The sequence below is a fragment of the Leucoraja erinacea genome, chromosome 36 (genome assembly GCF_028641065.1).
Source record: "Leucoraja erinacea ecotype New England chromosome 36, Leri_hhj_1, whole genome shotgun sequence".
Lineage (NCBI taxonomy): Eukaryota > Metazoa > Chordata > Chondrichthyes > Rajiformes > Rajidae > Leucoraja > Leucoraja erinaceus.
The window spans coordinates 5,914,256-5,931,485 of NC_073412.1; the positions used below are offsets into that span (position 1 = coordinate 5,914,256).

Sequence of the window (17,230 nt, forward strand, 5' to 3'; positions counted from 1 at the left end):
TCAAGAAAAAAGGAGGCTCATAAATTCTAGGAGCAGAATTAGGCCATTCGACCCATCAAGTCTACTCCACCATTCAATCATGGCTGTTCTCTCTTTCCCTCTCAAACCCATTCTCCTGACATCGCCCTCTAACCCCTGAGGCCCGTACTGATCTAGAACCTGTCTATCTCCACCTTAAATATATCAATTGACTTGGCCTCCACAGCCTTCTGTGGCAGTGAATTCCACAGATTCACCACCCTCTGATTAAAGAAATTCCTCCTCATTTCCTTTCTAAAGGAACGTCCTTTTATTCTGTGGTCCTAGACTCTCCCACTAGTGGAGTCACCCTCTCCACATCCACTCTATCCAGGCCTTTCACTGTTTGAGATTAATCCCTTCGAATACCTCACTAACTGCTGAGTTTGTCTCGGACCGAGTCACGCACTGACTCAATGAATCACAACAATAAAAATAAATTCTTGCTGAATGGACGGGGTTATTTCTGCTGACGGATGTGGCCCCTCATGAAAGGGTAGATTTTGTCCACACTGAATCACTTGGTACATCCTCAGTGCCAGAGGAAGCTGGTGACCTATGACACGTGCGTCCTGAGAGGTTTCCTGTAGTTTGCGTCTGGTTTCTCTTCCCCCATTTGAACATTCTTCCAGCTTCCTGGCAACGGAAAATGCAACATTAAAAATTTCAATGCAACGTGACCGTCAGGAAACAGCAGAACAGGAAGTGGGTGTAGTCAGGCACTTACATTCATTCCAGGAAGCTCGGGATGACTTGCCATCTCATCCACAACTCCTCTTCACGCCTATGCCCCCTTCCCATTCCCTAGTTTTTTGTTTCACCAATAATTTAAGGATTATTGAAAATGACACACCCTTCCAACTACGCTTCCAGCCAGGACTGCCCTGCAATTAATAGACAATAGACAATAGGTGCATGAGTAGAGGTCATTCGGCCCTTCGAGCCAGCACCGCCATTCAATGTGATCATGGCTGATCATCCCCAATCAGTACCCCGTTCCTGCCTTCTCCCCATATCCCCTGACTCCGCTATCTTCAAGAGCCCTATCTAGCTCTCTCTTGAAAGCATCCAGAGAACCGGCCTCCACCGCCCTCTGAGGCAGAGAATTCCACAGACTCACAACTCTCTCTGGGGTCAAGTGTTTCCATGCAGTATAACTGCGCAGTATAACCTCCAAGCTCTCAAAAGACAACTCACGTCTACACGAGGGATGAAACAGATGCAACAAATGACTTTAAAAACATGGGAGGTGATAGTCAGATCATGTTAAAATAAATATGTGCTATTTCTGTATTTTCGAAAATAAATCACTTCATCCTGTCAGCGAAGCAATTATTTCCTGACCTTCTTGTTAGGACTTACAACGCTTGTTAAAATTTGGCAGAATGACAAACCAGGTTCCACCCTGCGATGGTTAATGTACTAAAAAGTCGTTTTCTTCAACCACATTTTTTTGGTAACTTCTCGATCCTTGAGCAGAGATGGAATCAACGTAAAAAAAATAAAATCACGCTTAATAGATACCAAAAACTGAAATAATTAATGTACATGATGGAGGTACAGCTCCTGCGACACTCAAAAAAATAAATCAACATTTAATTGAAAGATAAGCATGATACAGGCCCTTCGGCCCACCATGTCCATGCCAGCCATCGATTCACAATAGTTCTAATAGGTCTGAAGAAGAATTTCGACCCGAAACGTCACCTATTTCCTTCGCTCCATAGATGCTGCCTCAACCGCTGAGTTTCTCCAGCATTTTTTGTCCACCTTCAATTTTCCAGCATCTGCACAGTTCCTTCTTGAACACAATAGTTCTATGTGATCCTATTTTCTCATCCGCTTCCCCATAGTTGGGGCAGTTTTTACAGGGGGCCAATTGACCTACAAACCTGCATGTATTTGGGATGTGGGAGGAAACCGGAGCACCTGTAGGAAACCCACACAGTCAGAGGGAATTTCTGCAAACTCCACATAGTCAGCGCCCGAGATCAGGATGGAACCGGGTCTCTGCGCTGTGAGGCAGCGGTTCTACCAGCTTCATTGTCCACCACAAAAAAAAGATAGGATGCTGGAAGTGCTCAGCAGGTCAGACGGCATCAATGGAGGGAGAACCATTGCTATTCTTTCGGGTCAAAAACATTGCAGAGACGAGTTAACTGGAAACCAAAACAAACCAAATTTCCCAACAAGAGATGTCACCTCTCATGTTCTCCAGAGATGCTGCATGACCCGCTGAGGTACTCCAGCGCTTTGTGTCTTTTTTTTTTTTGTAAAGTAGCATCTGCAGTTCCTCGTTTCTAAACCAAATATCTTGATGTTCTTGTACAGAATCACTGGGAATTAATCGATTTTTTTCTTGACTGTCCATCGCAGAACATAACTTGTCAGGGGAAGTGCGGTGGTGGAATCTGGTAGAGCCACTGCCTCACAGCGCCCGATCCCCGGTTCGATCTTGACCTTGGGTGCTGTCTATGTGGAGTTTGCATGTTCTCCATGTGACTGTGTGGGTCTCCCCCAAGGTGCTCCAGATTCCTCCCGCATCTCACAAACGTGTGAGTTAACTGGCTACCCCTCAAGTGGTGGAAGCTGGAGACAGAGTTGATGGGAGTGTGATGGAATTCAACATATTAGGGTAGGATCCTGAGAGAGATGATTGAAGGGTTTTTAGATGAACACATGAATCTGCAGGGAATGGCAGGATAGGGATTACGTACGTGCAGGGAGAGAATAGTTTACCTCGGCATCAAGTTCGGTATGTGTCGGAAGAAACTGCAGATGCTGTTTTATACCAAATATACACACAGAAAGCTGGAGTAACTCAGCAGGTCAGACAGCATTTCTGGAGTAAAGGAATGGGGCGGCATTTCGGGTCGAGACCACTCTCCAGACGGGTCTCAACTCGACCCAAAACGTCACCTATTCCTTCACTCCCTAGATTCTGTCAAAGCCACTGAATTATTCCAGCTTTTTGTGTCGGTACAGCTCGGTACAGTCATAGACACAAAATGCCGGAGTAACTCAGCGGGACAGGCAGGATCTCTGGAGGGGAGGAATGGGTGACGTTTCGGGTCGAGAGCCTTCTCGGTCTCACAGACTGATGGGTCATAGTACCGTCATAGTGGGCCGAAAGGCCTGTTCCTGTGCTGTACTGTTAGACTACTGTGCGTTGCCATGTTTAAATGGGTGCTTGGATTCAGTGAGCAGAAGGGCCTGTTTCTATGCTGATCTCAATGATTTTCTAACCCAAATCAATTGACCACCTCACTGACCAGGAATACAGTCTGGAGCTCAAAGACGAGGGAGAAAATAGGAGCCCAGCCCTTCCCTGGGGACTTTATCTGAAAGCTTATTCATAACATTATTTATGCAGTAATAACATCGTATTGCTAAGTGTGCCTTTGTCTTTTCCTTCCATTCACTCACCTGATAAATTCCCTTGAAATGCAATTTGCCAGATGACAAATCCCCTTTAATTACTTTGTCAAACTGCGTCAACTCATCTCCTACGGAGTCATTAGCATCTCGCAATTATCGACTTCCTCGAAGCTAAGAATAGGGGAAGAGGCAGTGATGAGCTTAAGATACAAGGACAAGATTGCTGAGTGAATCTGGAGCACCTTGGGGGGAGACCCACACAGTCACATGGAGAACATGCAAGGACAAGATTGCTGGGAACAAAGAGAGATGTTGCAGCCGCCCAGTGCTTAACCAAGAGTAGGTGACCTAATGTAGATGACATTTTGCCCCATTTCCCCCCAAACATGCCCTTTGGCTTTGCTGGGGATATTGCTACACAGAGCCAGGGTGTCAAATAGCATGGAAACAGGCCTTTACCCCACCTCATTGATGCCAACCAAGAAGCCCTATCTAAGCCCGTCCCATATCCTTCTAAACCTTCCCTGTCCATGCACCGATCCAGGAGTCCGAAGAAGGGTCTCGACCTGAAACATCGTCCATTCCTTCTCTCCAGAGATGTTGCCGGTCCCGCTGAGCTACTCCAGCTTTTTGTGTCCATCTTTGGACGGAATACTCCACAAAACAATTCCACAACAGGAATTTTCCCGAGTCCACACCAATCATGGCCTGACTCCAGGACAAACCTGATGCCGCTACTGTTGACGGATGTGAAAGTTCACCAGCATGAGCCTGTGTGCCTTGGACTGAGAGTGTGAGGGTCACTTCAGAGAGCAGCTGAAATTCAGCCACAACCTTGTGCTTCTGAGTTGCATATGGGCCGGAACAGGCAAGGACTCCACCTACACTTCATACTGTCGTGGGAAAGTAGTCGACATAATCTAGGATCTTCATTCCCTCTCCCATCGGGCAAAAGATTGAAAACACACACCACCAGATTCAGGAACAGTTTCTTCCCCGCCATTATCAGATGACGGAATAATCCTCCCGTTAGAGTGTAGTCCAGATCTTCCAACCTACCTCATTATGAATGCTGGACTTTTTTCGCTGCACTTCCTCTGTGATTCCTCCTGTTCTCTGGTTCTACGGAGTCTCAAGAAGGGTCTCGACCTGAAACATCGTCCATTCCTTCTCTCCAGAGATGCTGCCTGTCCCGCTGAATTACTCCGGCATTTTGTGTCTATCTTCGGTGTAAACCAGCATCTGCAGTTCCTTCCCAGGCATCCGAACATTCAGGTTAGACTTGCATAATAATGTCCTTCACAACCAAAAGACATCCCAAAGGGAGTTCAGTAATTAAACAAAATGTTGTTCTTCTAAATTGAATTTGATGAATTAGATTGGAATTTTAAAGTCAGCAGCGACTCACGGATAAAAAAATAACATCCATCCATGCACTGACCAGCGATCCCCGCACATTAACACTATCCTATACCCACTCGGGACAATATTTTTACATTTACCAAGCCAAATATCCTAGATACCTGCACGTCTTTGGAGTGTGGGAGGAAACTGAAGATCTCGGAGAAAACCCACACAAGTCACGGTGAGAACGTGCAAACTCCGTACAGACAGCACCCGTAGCCAGGATCGAACCCGGGTCTCCGGCGCTGCATTCGCCGTGCGACAGCAACTCTAACGCTGCGCCACCGTGCCGCCCATTTCCCCCATTACATAACGAACATTCAAAATGCAAAGGATTATAATGGGAAGATGGACACAATAAAGCTGGAGTAACTCAGCGGGTCAGGCAGCATCTCTGGAGAGAAGGAATGGGTGATATTTCGGGCCGAAATCCTTCTTCAGATATGTGAATCAATCTAACACTGTTTGATTTTCTTAAGTGAGGAACAAAGCATTTATGTTCTGATACTAACCTCTGCCAACTTTAAAGGCACACGGAAACATCGTCATGTTCTTACAACCACTGAGCTATCTTCGAACTGTTGTGGTGTCTACAGCCACATTAATGGATCAATGGCCCTCTAATGCCACAGTGACATTCTCTTCTGTTTACAATATTCAGTGACAAGTCGACTATCCATTAGGTACAATCGGACTAGAGGGGCCTGTCCCACTGTACGAGCTAATTCAATAGTTCTCCCGAGTTTCCCCTGATTCAAACTCGGAGAATTACGGTAATGGCCGCTCGTAGGTACTCGGGGCTCTCGTGGACATTTTTCAACATGTTGATAAATCTTCCCGAGCTTACCGCATTTCCCGAGCACCTGCCGTTAGCGTTACGAGCAACTAAGAGACGTCCCGAGCTCCGACGTACCCGCTACGTACATTCTACGTGCTTACCCCGAGTTTGATTTTTTTTTTTAACTCGGGAGAGCTCTTGAATGACCTCGTACAGTGGGACAGGGCTCTTTAGCACCAGAGTGCAAGACAGTAGACCACACTGAGTCAGTGCACAAGAGTCGCCACATTTCAGGGACCATCTCGCACCTTTCAAGTCTAAAGTTTTGAAAGTATGTTAGTCTTAACTTGGGCGTAAAGGCCCGTTGCCCTGCAGTCTGCGTCTGCAGTCAATGATGTCTCGAGAAGTTTTCAAAGTCATTAAAGCACTCAAGGTGCATTGTCGTTTTGTGCGTCAGTAATTGATCACATCACCAGCAGTCACACTCCTGCACCCTTACTCCTCAAAGCACAAAGTAACCAAATGTTTAGCTTTGCAGCTGAAATATAGAACACAAAACTCTTCATTGTAGTCCCCCAGGGAAGCAACTGATATCATCTTGTGTTCAATGGACGAATACAAGGTAAAAGCAATTTTCAGATCATGAATGCAAGGGGAAACAGATGGGGAAGTATAGTAATTTGCACTGCAAGGATAAGCGAACATGAATCATTTCCCAGTTCTCCACACTCCCAGCGGCAGTTGGCTTTTCTCCGCTATTCAAAGCACAATGATGCATCGTAGGAAAATGCACCATCATTTTCTCAATGTCAGTTTTCCAGCTGTTCGACACACCTGGAAACTTGCTCACTCTCCTGTCAAGCATCACGGGATGTTGTACTACAGTAGCACTGAGGACAAGCAAAAGATCCTAAGATGTTGTTAGCCATTTGCTTCTAAATGTTGTGTTTAAGAAGGAACTGCAGATGCTGGAGAATCAAAGGTTACACAAAAAAGCTGGAGAAACTCAGCGGGTGCAGCAGTATATATGGAGCGAAGGAAATAGGCAACGTTTCGGGACGAAATCCAAAGGAAATAGGCAACGTTTCGGGTCGAAACACGAAGGGTTTCGGCCCGAAACGTTGCCTATTTCCTTCGCTCCATAGATGCTGCTGCACCCGCTGAGTTTCGGGACGAAACCCCAAGGAAATAGGCAACATTTCGGGTCGAAACCCAAAGGGTTTCGGCCCGAAACGTTGCCTATTTCCTTCGCTCCATAGATGCTGCTGCACCCGCTGAGTTTCTCCAGCTTTTTTATGTAACCTGCTTCTAAATGTTGTTCCCAGCATCTCATGACTCATGCATATACAGGTGACAGTGCAGCAATGCATGCAACTCATGCATTTTGGCAGAAGGAACAAAGGCGCACACCCTTTTCACAATGGGGAGAGGATTCAGAAATAGGAAGTGCAAAGGAACTTGGAAGTGCTGGTGCAGGATTCCTTAAAGGTTAATTTGCAGTTTGAGTTGGCAGTAAGGAAGGCAGCCTGTCCGACTGAGTTACTCCAGCATTTTGTGTCTATCTTCAGTGTAAACCAGCATCTGCAGTTCCTTCCAACACAGAACCACTAAGTTGACATTTAATCTGCAGAAGGTAGAAATGAATGCCATGGTCAAAAGGGTCGACTTTTATGAGAGTTTTAACCCCAAATGTGAAGCAGCCTAAGCACAGTGCACTGAAGTAGAAGTGTCGCTTCAGATAGTGATGGATAAAAACTGGGCTATGTGAAGAAGGGTTCAATGGGTCAGATAGATATAGATATGCCATTTATTGTCACTATACATGTACAGTGAAATTGAAAGCTGCTCGTACTCAGTGCATACATATAATTTAGTACAAAAAACAAGAAACAGAAAAACAAAAAACAGAAGGGAGAAGGGGGGGGGGGGGGGGAGATAGGTGCACAATTCTGCGGCGCTATATACATATATACAGATGGAAGTCCGGGTGTTGGGCTGTGAAGTCAGTGCATGTGTGAATTTGAATTAAGAGTAGTTATAATTTTCGGAAAGCAACTATTTCTGAGTCTATTTGTCCTGGATTTGATGCACCTATAGCGCCTTCCAGAGGGCAGCAGGTCGAACAGTCCAAACGCAGGATGGGAGCTGTCCTTGATGATATTCTTTGCCCTGCTAAGGCAGCGGGAGGTGTAGATATCCATCAGGGAGGGGAGAGGGCAGCCAATGATCTTCTGCGCTGTCCTAGTTACCCTCTGAAGCCTCTCCCTGTCTGCCATGGTGCAGCTGCCATACCATGCTGTAATGCAGTATGTCAGCAGGCTCTCGATGGACGAGCGGTAGAAGGTCAGCAGCAGGTTAGAGTCCAGGTGGTGCTTCCTGAGGACCCTCAGGAAGTGCAGCCGCTGCTGAGCCTTCTTGATGACCGCGGTCGTGTTGTCTGTCCAGGAGATATCAGCAGAGATAAGGACGCCGAGAAACCGGAAGGTGTTGACCCTCTCCACACACTCGCCGTTGATGTGTAGGGGGGCTAAGTCGGTGCTGTGCCTCCTGAAGTCGACAATGAGCTCTTTTGTTTTCCTGGTGTTCAGAGCCAGATTGTTTTCTGAGCACCAGGTTGTCAACTTCAGGACTTCCTCTCTGTAGGCTGCCTCGTCTCCCTTTGTAATAAGGGAGACGAGGCAACGTTAGAGTTAGCTCAGCAATCTTAATGGAACTTTGGACTCCAGTAACAGCCACACCATTTCAATGCAGAAAGCCAGAGCTTTGCTATTTATTAATCCATGTGGAAATGTATTAACAGGGAGAGTAAAAAAAGAACTGCAGATGTTGGTTTACAAAAAAAAAGACATTGTGTTGGAGCAACTCAGCAGGTCACTAGACAATAGACAATATTGTATTGTATTGTATATCTTTATTGTCATTTCCTGAGTATTCACATACCCAGAGGAAAGAAAAAAACGTTGCTCAACCAGTGTCCATTCAGTGTGCATTAAAAATAAATAGAAATAAAAATACATATATCATGAACAAATTAACACTCTACTAAACATCAACAGGCGTTCCGATCGGCAGCGGCACGACAGTGGCTCTGCTGCAGTGTGTCCAGGTTGGTGGTTGGTGCGCGATACTTTGGCAGGGGGAAAAGTCCGTTTATCAGTCTTATAGCCTGTGGGAAGAAGCTGAGGAGCATCCTGCTGGTTTTGCAGCTAATGCTCCTGTACCTCTTCCCAGATGGCAGGATGGAGAATATGTGATGTGATGGGTGGTAGGGGTCTTTGATGATGGAGATGGCTCTGTTGATACATCTCTTCCTGTATATGTCCAGCAGGAAAGGGAGTGGAGCACCAATAATCCTGCTGGCGGTCTTCACAATCCTGTCTAATTGGTGCCGTTCGTACACCTTGCAGCTCCCGAACCAGGAAGTGATGCCGTAGGTTAATGTGCTCTCGATTGTCCCCCTATAAAAAGTTCATAGGTGTGTAGTGGGGAGACCTGCTTTATGTAGTCTTCGGAGAGGGTGTAGTCGCTGCTGGGCTCTCTTGACCAGTGCTGTGGTGTTGGTTGTGGACGTCAGGTCATCTGACAGGTGTAGTCCTAGGAACTTCACGCTGCTGACCCTTTCCACATCGGTGCAGTAGTAGGCCATTTGGCCCTTCCAGTCAGCACCGCCATTCAATGTGATCATGGATCATGTGGTCACCATCAATAGAGAATGGACTGACGATTCGGGTTGCAACCCTTCTTCAGACTGCAGTAAGAGACCCAATCTGAAATGTCATCTGTCCATGTTCTACAGAGATGCTGCCAGACATGCTGTGTTATTCCAGCACACTCTTTTTTTTTTTTAAGTGGGAAACAAAATCTAGTACAAGCAAAAATAGATAAACAGGAAATCATCTCAAGGAAGTGCAATGATTCAAAATAGTTACTTGACTGTAATTCGCCACAAAAGATTGGGAGGGTTTGTGAATGAGACGGGCTGTTTTCACATGGTGGTCACAGGGGTGCTGCTGACTCAGTGACTGCACTGAATGGTTAACGCTGCAGAGACCCTGGTGTGAATGCAGTGCTTGTGCAAACCAATTGTTGTTCTTTATGAACAGTGGATGCATTGGTTGTCCGGGAGAAGCAAAAAATGCTTTACAAACCTATTAGTGGGGCTTTGTCTGACACAGTGTCACAGTAACACACATGGTTGGGACCTTAAGCCGGCATCGAAATAAGTATTTCCAGTTTATCCTTCTATAAAAATTTGGAGACTCAACAAGTCTGGAATCTTGTCGACTGGAAGAACTAAAATGCTGGCTCGAAGAATTCATTTTCCTTTTTAAGAGTACGATGGCTCCAATTACATTAGCAATGTCCCTTAATACCACAGTTGAGCATAACAGGCATGCATGAATACAACTGTCTGATTCACCTTCACCCCATTGAGGATATTGCACTTTGTCTATGGAACTGATGCAGTACAATGCTGAGAACTATATTCTGCATTCTGTATCTTCCCCAATGGTCTATTATGCTCATTATATACACATGTATATATGTATAGTGTGTGTGTGTGTATGTGTGTGTGTTTATGTGAGTGTGAGTGAGTGTGTGTGTGTGTGTATATATATATATGTATGTGTGTGTGTGTGTGTGTGTATATATATTTATGTGTGTGTGTGTGTGTGTGTACACACACACACATATATATATTTATACACACACATATACATATACCTGTATATATTTATACACACACACACACACCCCTTATATTGTTTACAGTGTACTATGTTTACATATTCTGTTGTGCTGCTGCAAGTAAGAATTTCATTACTCTATCTTGAGACATTTGACATTAAAACACTCATGACTTGATTGTATTGTATTCATGTGTCGTATTATGTGGCCTTTGGTCAGCGTGCAAAACAAAACTTCTCACCTTGGCTCGGTACACATGACTCTTATAATAAATAAACCGAAAAATGAAATAGAATACTCGATTTAAATGGAATACTGATTTAACTTTCTCATTTACTCCAAACAAGAGATGGATACATTCCTGCGGTGGAGTTTCATGGGCACTGCCTGGTACTTGGGATAAAAGCCCATTGTGTCTGAAGGAACTGCAGATGCTGATTTAAACCGAAAAGACACAAACAGCTGGAGTAACTCAGCAGGACAGGCAGCATCTCTGGAGAGAAGGAATGGGTGATGTTTCGGGTTGAGACCCTTCTTCAGAAGGTGTTGGCTCAAAGGGCCGAATGGCCCACTCCTGCACCGATTGTCTATTGAATCGTCAACCATTCCTTCTCTCCAGAGAAACTGCCTGTCCCACTGAGCTATAAAAGCCCATTGCTTGTGGGAGCCTAGGCAACAAAAGCTGGCACAGTATTCAGCTGCGAGTGTCATGTCTTTTGGCAATGATCCCACAAGCTTCTGGCCACAATGCAAACATTCCAAGATTCAATCACTCAATGACTAATCATCCGTTCACTCCATGCCCAGACAGACTAAAGGTCAAACCGAACAGATTGGGACCGAACCCTGGGATCTTTCTGGCGAAAACGCCTCAGTATCTCAACACAGGCATGTACTTTACTGATCAATCCAAATTGTCATGGAGTTATTCAATTCCAACTATCAATCGGCAGAACCTTGAAGGAGAAACTCAAAACACAAGTAGGTTGTGCTCGGTGGAATTTGGCAAAAATAGCAGAGAAAAATTCTTGGAGCTGTTTTTGTACAATTCAATTTTTATAATTTTTCCATTCAGACAAAAGAGGGTTATGAGTAACTTTCCCATGATGTGGAGAGTTATAATTAGCAGTCATTGTCAGAAGCCCTTTGGCTCGCCAAGTCAATGTTGTCCATCAATCACCCGTTCATGCTATAGTACTAGGTTATCTTATGTTTGCATACAATCCCCTACATACTAGGGTCAATTTACAGAGGCCAATGAATCTACAAACCTGCACATTGTCTTGTTGGAACTGACAGTGCAGAGGGAGGACTGTCTGGAGGAGGCCCACGAGAGGAAGATGGCCAAGTATGAAGAGCTGGTCATAGACTGCCGTAAGCAGGGCTGGGAGGCAAGGTGTATGCCCATCGAGGTTGGCTGCAGGACAATCACTCTACAAAGCCTTGAGTGCGCTGGGCATCAACGGAGCGGAGAGGAGAAGAACCATCAAGAACACCACAGAGGCAGCGGAGAAAGCCTCGAGATGGCTCTGGATCAGGAGAGGAGGTCCATGGGGAGGACCTGAACACAAGTCGTGGTCTGATCAACCACGGCTGGGTGGCCTGGGCGAGGGTATCTGATGTTGAAAGACCCTAAACACCCAATGACCCCAGGTTACATCACTGATGATGTGTTCAGGAGCGTCAGGAGATGTATGTTTATCAATCTGGGATGCGGGAGGATACCTGATCACCCGGATCGGACGCCCGCGTGGTCACAGGGAGAACGTGGAAACTCTACACACAGACAGCTCACGAGGTCAGGAATGTCGCTGGGTCTTTGGCACTGTGAGGCAGCAGCTCTAACAACTTCCATAAAAGTCACCAGAATTGTTTTTTGATGCGACCCTTTCGACTGAACGATGAGACAAATTCTTATTTAAGACACAGGAAGAAATTAACTTTCATAAATATTTAATACAGCTTTCATTTTAAACTGCAGTTGCACTCTGAATCCAAAATGCAATCTGTATACATCAATTGTTCGATCAGAACACTTTGAAATAACATCTGTACTGTTTCTTCAGAACGTTTTGGACTTTTCCCTTTATTGCCATCATGTCTACTGGCAATGGTTTGGTTCAGACAACGTTTTCCAACAATCTTCAGGAAACAGTTTATCAAAATATTACGAGATTGGTATTACTGCAATTGGAATGATGTAGTTTAAAAACCCTCTTGTTTTAACGTTTCTCGATTGCAAGGACAGAAAATTAATCCGTATTCAAACAAAATGTAAAGACTGGTCTTCAGGGGATTAAATAATACCTAAACAGGATTAGGTTGTGGAAAGAGAACAGAAATTGTTAACAAAATTGTGAGCGTGTTTCTTCTCATCTCTGTACAGTACTTCACTCACAAATCTATCTATGTAGGATAAAGGATTTGGAAAGGGAAAGCCAAGTTTCCATACATATTTGCGCTTCAGAGTGAAATATTACTTGGAGAAGATGGACAGGCATGTGGTAGATTTGGCACCGAATCTTTAGTTATAGTTTCTTTGCTTTTATAATGATCCACGTACATAAGTGGTACTAGCACTGGTGTTAGAGTCTTAAGCAGCATACATGACAAACATCTGTGGACTATTAGATGGGCAAGGCAATCGATATATATCAAGCTGCAGCTGCCAGATTGTGAAGAAATCGGAGCCAGTTTTTCTTGAAGAGTAATTGTAGTACCTCAGGTCAGCCAGAATTCCATCAGTCTCTTTCCACCGCCCCCTCTTCTGTCCCCCCCCAGTGGGAGTATCTTCACACACAGTGCTCTCCATAATGTTTGGGACAAAGACCCATCATTTATTTATTTGCCTCTATACTCCACAATTTGAGATTTGTAATAGAAAAAAAAAAAATACATGTGGTTAAAGTGCACATTGGCAGATTTTAATAAAGACCATTTTGGATTCACCATGTAGAAATTACAGCAGTGTTTATACACAGCCCCCAAATTTCAGGCACCATAATGTTTGGGACACATGGCTTGCCTTTTATATGCTGAAGAGAAAACTGAAGGGGACTGGGCCCCCAAAACAAGCAGAAGCTAAAGATGGCAGCAATACAGGCCTGGCAGAGCATCACCAGAGAAGATACCCAGCAACTGGTGATGTCCATGAATCGCAGACTTCAGGCAGTCATTGCATGCAAAGGATATGCAACAAAATACTAAACACGACTACTTTCATTTACATGACATTGCTGTGTCCCAAACATTATGGTGTCCTGAAATGGGAGGACTATGTATACACACAGCTGTAATTTCCACATGGTGAAACCAAAATGTATAAAAATGGCCTTTATTACAATCTGACAATGTGCACTTTAACCACATGTGATTTTTTTCTTGTACAAATCTCAAATTGTGGAGTACAGTGACAAATAAATAAATGGTAGGTCTTTGTCCCAAACATTATGGAAGGCACTGTGTTGAATTGAAATGCAGTCTGAAGCTTATTTGCAATGCTTTGTTCAGTCTGCCAGCTACCACCCAAGAACAGTGGGTTGCAAAATAGCAATGGTAGTCAGTATCTGAGAGAGTAAAATAAACGTTTTAATAAAATTGTAAATGACTATCCAATTAACCTCTGTGTGTGTAGGAAAGAACTGCAGATGCGGGTTTAAATCGAAGGTAAATACAAAATGCTGGAGTAACTCAGCGGGACAGGCAGCATCTCTGGAGAGAAGGAATGGGTGATGTTTCGGGTCGAGACCCTTCTTCACCTCTCATTGGAGATAGTGGTGTCATTTCATCTTGAAATTGGTTCAATATCCCTTTGTGGAAAGTTTTAAAATGTTTATGGAATGTTAGTTCCACTCCTTGACTTGACTATCAAAGGCTCCATGTTCACATCAAACCCTCTGCTCACCTGATATCCACGGGCAACTTCTAGTGGGAATCACTGGATGTCAGGAATGACGACAGTCCCACTTTGGGGTCATGTTTCCCAACTAGGTATCAGAAAGTACGTTGACTCTATGTCATTATACCATGTGACGGTTGTACAACTCTGAACATAGCCCTAAACCTCAGCTGCTGTATATTCTATCCATACATCATTACTTGGGATTTTTCCCACATTTTTCTGGGAATCAGCAGGTGCTCTCATGCTTTCTACTTGAGGACTCCTGAAATGTTGATCAGCTTCAAGAAATGTGCCTTCCACCTTTACCTCACCCCTCCCGCTCACTTCTATATACCGGCCATCTCCCCTCGACACTCTTATGCCCCTGTTTCACTTAGGAAACCTGAACGGAAACCTCTGGAGACTTTGCGCCCTACCCAAGGTTTCCGTGCGGTTCCCGGAGGTTGCAGGTGGTTGCCGGAGGTTGTAGGTAGTGGAAACAGGTAGGGAGACGGACAAAAACCTCCGGGAACCACACGGAAACCTTGGGTAGGGCGCAAAGTCTCCAGAGATTTCCGTTCAGGTTTCCTAAGTGGGGCAGGGGCATTAGGGTTTCGACCCAAAACACCAACCATCTCGTTCACTCGTCAGATACTGCTTGACCTGCTGAGTTGTTCCAGCAGTTCATTTTCTGCTTCAGATTCCAGCATCCGAAGTCCTCTTGTATTCCTACTTTCCACTCCCTCTGGCTTAGAGTCCAACACTCAAAAATAACTCCTGGTTCCTTCATCCTTTCCACATGTCTCACTGAGTAAACTCGAGCAGATACAGCAGTACCCACTGCCTCTGTTTGCAGAGCTCAGGTATATTATAAAAACATTTGCGGTTGCAATGACATTTATGAAAAAGTATTCCCACTAGATAACTTCCAGTGGCAATACCAAACACAAAAGGTTTTCTTTGGGTCATTTAACTGTTAATTAAAATAATACTTTACAATACTAATTGCACACGGTCAAACTTATTTTGGGGTGCAGGCTTTAACATCGTACAAAGCACATCAGAATTTCCCCCACATACTTCAGTCGAGGTGCTGCTCAGAAAGGGCAGCCCTTTAGTTTAGTTTAGAGAAACAGGCTCTTCAGTCCACCAAGTCTGCACCGACCAGCGATCCCCGCACATTAATACTATCCTACACACACTAGGGACAATTTACACACATACCAAGCCAATTTACCTACATACCTGTACGTCTTAGGAGTGTGGGAGGAAACCGAAGATATCAGAAAAAAGATCCAAGCGGTCGGGGGGGAGAACAGACAAACTCTGTACAGACAGCACCTGTAGTCAGGATCGAACCAGAGTCTCCAGCGTTGCAAGGGCTGTGAAGGCAACAACTCTACCACTGCGCCACCGTAGGTTGGTCAATGTCTCGTTTTGCATGGAAGCCTGCAGAGTTTGGGTAATCTATTCCACAGTAGGGCCAGGGAGACAAGATGGGGGCAGCGTGGATAACCAGGATGCACTTGGATTCTACAATCAGCACTGATTCCTTCTCCAGCAACAGTGACCATCTCGCTGCGAGATGCATCAATGCTAACTTACAGAAGCACAGCACTGTCAATGATGGAAATCTAAAATACAAGCAAGATATGATAGAAAATAATTGAAAAATGCCCTATAGGATTAGAAAGCAGCTGCAGAAAAACATATTGAACATTTCAGGGCAATCATCTTTCATTGGATGGATTTAGTTCCTTATTAAAGATGGTTCTTTTCTCTTACTTGAGGCCGAGATAGATTCTTGATTAGTACGGGTGTCAAGGGTTATGGGGAGAAGGCAGGAGAATGGGGTTAGGTGGGAGAGATGGATCAGCCATTATTGAATGGCGGGGTAGACTTGATGGGTCGAATAGCCTAATTCTGCTCCTATGAAAATGCATATTGAAGGAGATACTTCAACTAGGATGGAGAAGACGGGTTATTCACTCCTCCCAACTTTCAGGGGATGGGAGCCAATTATAGCACGATATTGTCGGAAGATTTACAAGACTCGATAGCCTTAGTTACCGTGAGAGGCTGGTTGGAAATCGGCTTTCCTGAAAAACAGGCGCAGTACTTACGCAAGGTCGTAAACCTTTGAGGAGACTTGACAAAGAGGAACAGGGAAAGACATTTCCCTTGCGGAGAACACTCTCAGTAAGGTGCACACATGTAAAGTAAATGACAGAAATACAGAAATAGGAAGGCTATTTTCGTTCTCATCAGCAACTGACTGGGGTGGGAGATTGCAACCTTCAGGTAGTCCGCCCTGTTTCGACGAATGCAATCAACCCGGCGTGCACAATCAAATAGAACAAGTTGTCCGACAACTTTAGGCTATGCACGCCATACGCAAGAGGCAACTGAGGGCTGGGAAGTGAGGTTAGCTTTAGTTATTTTATACCAGACATGACCATAATGGGCAGAATGGCCTGTGCTTCAAATTTTTACAATTCTATGGCACTGCTACATTAGTTAGCATTGGGGATAAAAGATGTTTGATTTAAGGCCCTTCCTGTCCTACTCAGATGGTATTATGACCAATTCCATCAACAGGTTACCCTGTTCATATCATAAATAGTCTGATATTTGGCGTACCAGCCAGTGTTTCTGAAAATGACCCGGTGAGTTCCCAACTTCAGCTGCCCCGTAAAGAGAAGGGAGAAAACATCCTTTTATAACAAAACATAATTAAATAAATGATTTTGTTTGAGCACAGAATGGCTCAATAGCCACATAAACATAACATACAATTAACGCAAGGAAATTTGGCAAGAGAACAATGATGGAGGAGTTAAAAACGACATCAACGCTGCCAACTAACAGGAGACAACCCAGCCATCGCCTGTTGCACTCCGATGTTTGGTCTCTTGAAATGAAAGGAACAATCCTTCTCCAGGTCAGGCTAAATTTCAAGGCCAGAAACAGTAGCTGCCATTTTATTTCCATTGACAATCCAGTGGCTCCTTCCATTTCCCACTGCCCAGCTGTGTGTACAGATGTTGATGCCTCGACAGTCAACCACAATTTCAACTAGGTGA

The 17,230-nt window shown here is 44.7% G+C and overlaps 1 protein-coding gene across 2 annotated transcripts in view; it reads right to left on the reverse strand.

Moving 5' to 3' along the window:
- Window positions 1–11,436: 11,436 nt before the first annotated feature.
- The window catches only part of hmg20a (high mobility group 20A), a 65,353-nt gene continuing 59,559 nt past the window's right edge, over window positions 11,437–17,230 (reverse strand). For both annotated transcript variants that reach the window (XM_055662548.1, XM_055662551.1), the window contains one exon: window positions 11,437–17,222. In XM_055662548.1, the coding sequence (XP_055518523.1) occupies window positions 17,219–17,222 (4 nt within the window). In that variant the 3' untranslated portion in view covers window positions 11,437–17,218. The remainder of the gene's footprint in view (window positions 17,223–17,230) is intronic.